Here is a 6,979-nt window from a genome sequence, read left to right on the forward strand (position 1 = left end):
AGGGGGGGCGTGGAGGGTGGGGGGAGTTGAAGGTGGGAGCCGGGAAAGTTGGGACTCCGGCGCTCCGACTTGAAGGGCAGGGACGCGCACAAGTCGAATGGTTCGTCTCCGGAGGGCAGCGCCTCCCTCATTGGTCACTCGGCCCCCTTACGTCATAGCCGGCAGCGCGCGCTGCCCGTGCCCGCCCCCCTTTTCCCCCCCTCCCGTTTTTCCCCACACGCGCGGGTGTGGAAGAAACGCGCGCGGGTGGGGAAAAGGGGGAGCGTCTGCCCTCATCCCCCATCCCCCTTTCCCCCAAATCAAACATTCCCCCACTACACGACCCCCTCCATGCACCCACCCACCCGCGCCTCCTTGCGCGGTATTTTCGCTGCGGCGAAGAGACGCGCAGCGCATTTTTCCCCACTGAACGCAGCAGCAGCAGCAGCTCCCGTAATGGCTTTCAAATATATGCAAATGGCTACGTGCGGTTGGCGGTTTTGGCAAAAAGCTTGATTAGGATATAAACGACCCAAGGAAAAAAAAAAGTGCCTGCGCCCTAAATTTGTCTTTAGATTACAATTCCAGTTGATTTTATTTTATTGTCAACATTGTTAATGATAAAAATAGAGTCGTTTTACAGTTATTTTTACTTTCTGGAAGGAGGCAATTAGACTTCTAATCAGGAATACACAAAAATCTCCCATGATTAACTGCAGTACTTTGTTCAAATTGCTGCTATAAAATTCAGAACAATTTGCCTGTAATGATTATGGACTGGGTTTATTTTGGGAGGTGGAATAAAAGTGGATATAGCATAAATTATCCTCTAATTATACACCAGTGTCGCCTCAATTATCCTCTTATCAAAATGGTTGTCTAACTGCCGCATTTAGTTTCAATTCTCTCCTTTTTTCTATAAAAAGAACTTCATACCTTGTTATTATTAATCCATTTATTATTTGCAAGGGGATTTATATCTGAACATCCAGGTGGTATCACCACTTCTCTTTCAAAGATGGACTAGGGAAAGACATTAAGTTTGATCCAGCTCGGCGAAGGATCTCTCTCTCTTCTCTCTTCTCTCTCCCCCCTCTCTCTCCTCTCTCTCTCTCAACCCCTCTCTGTTTTTTACCCCTTTGCCTCGCTTAAATCTCCTTGCGTCCAGCTAAGCATGAACTCCAGAGACAGACCCCACCGGAGAGGACTGAGGTAGGAAGGACCCTGCGGAACTCGCTAGGCATAGAGAAATCAGAAAGTTGCTCTAGATGGGGAAAGGGGCTGGAGATTTCGGGCTTTAAAAACCAACACCGGCACCAGCAGCCGCCGCTTCCAAAACCACGCACAGCCCAGAGACTTCCCCAGAGCGATCCCAGGTCCTGACACTGCCTCTCACTGGGACATTCCCCGAGGACTGGTTTTCAGATTTTGCACATATATATATTTTAACGCGTCGCTTGTGGAAATATTTAGAGGGTTTTAATTTTTCTTTCTGGGATTTTTTTTTTCTCTTTTCCATTCCTTCATTTATTTTGAAGTTTTGTTTCTCCACAGCCCGGTCATTAGCTCCGGGAAGCCGAAGGATGCGAGTACCCTGCTCGGATACCGGTGGGGGGAAGTGTGGAGGGGGAAGGGGGATGCGAAGCGATGCTCGATCTTTGGTAGGGCATAGCCCATAGTCTCTCAGCGCTTGTTGTTCATATGGCTTGTTTCAGGGGCGTATGGGGGAGGGATGTCTTTTTTTCCTGTGTGGCTGGGATGTTCTGAGCCCCCTTACCCACCCTCTCATCGTTGTTTTACTTCTTGAGCCCTTGGAGTCGGTTCAGTAACTCTGAATGCAGTTTTAAGTGTCTTGCCTTGTTCTCCGGCTTTTAACAAGAGTTCCACTTTAACACGCGAAAGGGTAACCCGATCCAGGCGTTTACAAAACTACAATGAATAAAAATATAGAGAAAGGGGAAGAGAAGGGAAAGAATTCCTACTGAGACTCTTTATTCATAGGTGTAGGTAATGTACTCAATAGGAGCAGGTACATTTGGCAGTTTTATTGCTTTATACCCTCCAGCTTGCTGTTAACATCATGAAGGCGGTTTTTTTTCGCAGGTGCACATACTAGCATTTTCTCCAGCAGCAAGAGCATGCATAACAAAAGATGTCAGAAAATAGGCTGGGGAGTGTTTGCAACACGTTGCTTTCTTGTTTCGAAATAATTCCTGCCACATAATGGATGCTAACCCCGGAATGGGAAAAAGTTGAGCAGGAGAGCGGACCACTTTGAAATAATACCTATATGCCGCCTTGAGTCAGACAAAAAGAAGAAGAAAAAGCAGGGAGAGTCTGCAGGAGCTGCTTCCTGCGATAGGCGGCAAATGGAGTTACATGTGCATCACTCGCTCAGCGTAGCTGACAGACGAGCTGCAGTGGGCCGAGCAGGACGAGCGGGGGCTTCGGATGCGGGACGGGGGGAATTGCGGTGAGCGGAGGTGCGGAGCCCCCGCCGAGTCATCGGTGGGCGCCAGTCGGAGAGAAGAGCCGGAAACCTGGCGCTCTTTCTCCGCAGTGCTCAGACATCCTTGTCCGTCGTCAAGACAGTTCACTCCGTCCAGCCTCACACCGAAAATTTGCCCCAATTTAATTAGGCCCACCGGGAGTCGCGGGGTGGGGGGCAATAAGCGCCCGAGCCGCGTCCTTATAGAGGCGGCAGCTGCAGGGATATTTCTTCTCCGAGGGTAGGGCAGGCTCTGGGCCCGCGCTCTGGCGGGGGATGCCGGGTCGCCCGGGAGGTCCCCGCCCGCCGGAAAACCGCGCTGCCGGGCACCGGTCCTCCCTGGCTCTGACTTGCGTGCAGACGAGCTCCGTCACCGGCCTCTTTCTGAAGAAATTAGACCTGAATAATTAGCTCTGGACGCACTGGAGCAGTGGGGTACTCATTTCCCAGGGTGGGTAACTCGTGAAAAAGGGGTGAGGACGGGCACCCCACACCTCCTAGTCCCCGCGCCTTGAAGTGCCTTCGAAAGCGAGCAGACAGCAGTCACGAGTGAGGGGTGGGAGCCCACGAGGGGAGCCGCCTTGTCTCAACGAGCTTCCCGAGAGTTGCGCGGGACCGGGAGGGCCAGGAGTCCGGCCGGATGGGGCAAGGTGCGAGTTAGGGGGCGGCTGAGGACTGCCCCGAGGCGGGAGCCCCTGCACCGCCTCCTGTGAGCACCCGTCCCTCCCTGGGAAAAGACAGCAGGAATTCACCGCATGTGACCCCCTTCCTGGCTTCTCCGCTCTTTCCGCGGCCAAGCCTGAGCTCCCGGAGGACTGGGCTGCAGCCCTGGCCGATGGCGATGGGGACGTGCCCTGCACGTGGCTCCGCGCCCTGTCCGCTCCGGACCGTGGGTACCATCGCACTCTGCCTGCACATCCCTGGCCGGGCTTCCCTCCTCGGTTTAAATATTAATATTTCCTGGGAATATTAAACCCCTCGGTTTACCATTCCCAGGAAATGCACTCCGCAAGTTACCCTCGCTCGCCTGGAGAGCAACGAGGCCTTTGCATCCCTAGCGGGCTTGGGGCCAGTCCCTCTCAGCGCCCGGGCTGGTTGAGAGCCGCGGGGGCAACGCTGCTTCCCCTCCCCGCCTCCCCCGCGGTCTTCTCCTGCTCCGCTGACTGCCGGAGAACGTGGCACCGCGCATCGGGCTCCTTGTGCCCCGGGACTGGGTGACTTCGTGAGATCGGTCTTCAGTGTCATCCTAAACCGTGCCACTTTAATGATGTTTGCGGGTAACACTTTCAAAGGGCCAAAGCGTGTATGTGTGGTTTGAAGGCACAGTTGTGAGTCGAAAGATGTCACACAACAGACACAACAGTCAGAAGGAGCTGATGAACAACAGGAAACGGGGTTCTATTTTTAGGGTGTAATAGGAAGTTAATGTAAGCGGTCAGAGGCTTCCTATATGCCTCCGAGCACCTTCTGTTCCATTCATTCATTCATTCATTCATTCATGCGTTCAACAATAACAACAGGGGAAAACAAACATTCTCGTTCTGTTTCTCATCCCCTCCCTTCCCGGGAAGTCCTGCTGTGGTGTTTGCAAGGGTGGGCTCTGCAAGTGCAGTCCCTCTCTCGGGTTGTTTAGCGTGTTTTTTGGTTTGTGGGGAGGGATGCGATAGCTGACGCTGTTCCTCAGGCGAGGCTCCTCCAAGATGCTCTCTCAGAAGGAGCTGAAGGCTGCGCTCTGGGGTTATGTATCCCCTCTCCCCATTTCACACCAGGGTCCGGGAGAGTGCTTTCTGTCTCACACTGGTCAGAGTAGCTGTGAAGATCCGAGAGAAACTTATTTCAGGAATTATGTTTTTGTGTGTTTTCCCGCGAGAAGCCCATGCATGTGCATGAAGCGGATCCTGAAACACGATTTTTTTTGGTGTGTCAGAAAATGCGGGGGGGGGGGAAGGCAAAGATTAGTGCGGGATCTCCTGGGTTTTTTAGCAACAATGCAGAATCCACAAAGCAATCGAAAGGTGCTCGGGAGAGAACGGGATTCTCCGGCAGAGGTGTGTGCGGAAAGTCTTGAGAGAAGCGGAAAGCCAGAAAATATTCCTGCTGGCGGCGATCCGCTCCAGACGCGTTTTTGCGGAGAGGCTCGCTTCGCAGATACACGGCACTTTCCCCGCTGGACCTCGACTGTGGTGGCTGACAAATCTGCGCCCCCGCCCCGCGCGTCGTCGCTCCGCGGGTGTCCGCGGCCGCACCACGCGGGTGTGCGGGGCAGCTGCCCGGCACGGCTCGGCTCGGCAGCCGCCGTCCTCCCCAGAAGCCCGCTCTATGTACAGCTCCCAGAAGCTATAGCAAAATATCCCTCCTGCCGATGACATTTTTTTCACCGGTCTCTCAAGCCTATTTACCCCAAAACACGTTCTCCTCTCCTTCTGCCAGTATGTCCTAATGCCATCTTCTAAATGGCAGCAAAATGGCGAGGAAAGGCACTCTCTAAAGGAGGTCACCTCCTCAAACTGGAAGCGAGCCATTTTGAGGAGAGACTGCGGAATTTGAGCGCTGCCAATGCGAGAGCAAGAGCGGAGCGGAGGCTCCTCTGGATTTCAACCCACTAACATTATAACAGACAGGCAGGCGTCAATGGCTCTCCATATCGCGAGTGTGAAGGAAGTGGCAGGGAAGCGGGTGGTGGGGGAGGGTAAACCCCAGCCCAGCCTTGCAGATGGATCACACACGCCACTCTCTATATTGTAGCCTGGGTCAAAATAATAGGAGTCAGAAGGGGAAAGATCCAGAGGGAACCAGCCACTGTCTCTTGTACAGATTTGTAGCGAAGCCTTTGGCTGTAATTAAAACCTTACAGGCAGATTCATTCAATGTGTGGCTCTGCAGAGGATCGGACACTGGGGCTTTTTGTTTGGTTAATGTTTTGTCGTGATGTTGTCGTTAGTTGTTTTCCTTGTTGGGGGATATGTGGGGGGAGGATGGATACCTGCCTTAAAATGCAATCAGGTTTCAGGCAAGTGGCTGCCCGGCTGGAGGATGGAACTCCCTCGGAGGCCCTGGCCGCCCGCCTCTCCTCGCACCTGGTCAGGTGTGCACCCACACCGCCTGAACTGAACCACTGGGGACAGGTCTCTCCCGCTCTGCCCATACGCGAACGTGATCTCCGTAAAGAGTCTGAGCGAGAGTCTGCCTCCTTCGCCTCTCCGCTGGGAGCCTTACGTGGCAGCGGTGTGGGGAGACCTTCCCCTCTGAGGTTCAGGGGACCTCCCCGAATGCAGTCGCAGGTTTGCAGACCGCCGCCTGTGAGGCTTTCACTTGGCAGGCGTCCCCGTCTGCCCGAGTGCTGCTGAAGCAGATGTTGGTTTTAGTGGGGACTTATGTTGTTTTGTTTTCTTTTCAAATGAAAGAAAAAAACAACAACAATTAAATAAAAACCTTATTCTGGCAGAGGAAGAAGATGCAGTCGAATTAAAAAAAAAAGAAAAAAGAAAACAAAAAACCCAACCCACCACCGCTCTTAAGTGCCCATCTTGGAAGGGCTCAGAGGCGAATGGAAACTCGAGGCTCTTTAAGTCAGCAGAGAGGCTGCAATTTGTCCTGCAGTAGCGACCACTCTCAGTTCCCAGCCAAGCGCCGCGCCGAGACCTCCCGAGCCCAGCCGCGGCTCCCCATGGCCACTCGTGTGCTGTGCCGGCGACACCCGCGGGAAACGTGTCACCCCGGCTGCGGTCGGGAAGTCTCGGAATCCGGAGAGCGAAAGCAGAGGCTTTAATTACGGCAAACAAGCGCGGTGTCCTCTCTCTTCAGTCTCTTTCGCCTTCGTTTATTTTTAGTACACTTCAAATGTCTACACATTTCCCTTGTTGAGATCAGTGCAATTATTTACTCTGCCTTTAGGGATGCATTTACCCAAGCACTGAATGGAAATGTAGTAAACATCGTGCAAAGTCAATGCAGTTATTGAGGTTTATTTATTAGGAAAAGAAATAAATATCTCGGCTTTACTTGTTTCTTCGGGCAGACTCGTTATCTAGAGTAGATTGCAAGGAGAGTTCTTCACTCATGCCGGTGTAATGAGCTTGCTTTATACGTTTATCTCGTATCTGTATCTAGCTACAGCCTCTTTTGTCAGGGTCTCAACGGACTATAAAAACAAATCTAAAAGTTAATTTAAAAAGATAATCCGAAGGGATGCATTATCTGATCTCTCTATAGAAATTTAACTGGGTGAGGTCCCGTATCTGAAGGCGTAAAGAGGTACATACGAACAGAGCATCGCCTCCAGCAACCTGAATTCCTCCCGCATCCAGCATACGGAGCGGGAAAGCTCTTGACACTGAGAGCGGTTTCACTGGCGGAGTGAAACGGCTTTGCCCGACTGACTGTTTCTAGTGTGACCACGACGTTATCCTCCATCCCGCCAAGAATTATTTTTATTTTTCGCTATTGGAAATCGTCACCTTTCTCCATCTTTTTGCCCTGACTCCTCTCCTCTGAGCATCCCTCGCACAGAAT

The 6,979-nt window shown here is 52.5% G+C and overlaps 1 protein-coding gene across 1 annotated transcript in view; it reads right to left on the reverse strand.

The window, feature by feature from the left end:
* The window catches only part of DLX6 (distal-less homeobox 6), a 7,401-nt gene extending 4,034 nt beyond the window's left edge, over positions 1 to 3,367 (reverse strand). Inside the window, exon 1 of the mRNA XM_018075158.2 lies at positions 3,220 to 3,367. Within this exon, the coding sequence (XP_017930647.1) occupies positions 3,220 to 3,367 (148 nt within the window). The remainder of the gene's footprint in view (positions 1 to 3,219) is intronic.
* Between the last annotated feature and the right edge of the window lie 3,612 nt (positions 3,368 to 6,979).

This window comes from Manacus vitellinus, unplaced genomic scaffold (genome assembly GCF_001715985.3).
Source record: "Manacus vitellinus isolate BGI_N305 unplaced genomic scaffold, ASM171598v3 scaffold_3_pilon, whole genome shotgun sequence".
Classification (NCBI taxonomy): Eukaryota; Metazoa; Chordata; class Aves; order Passeriformes; family Pipridae; genus Manacus; species Manacus vitellinus.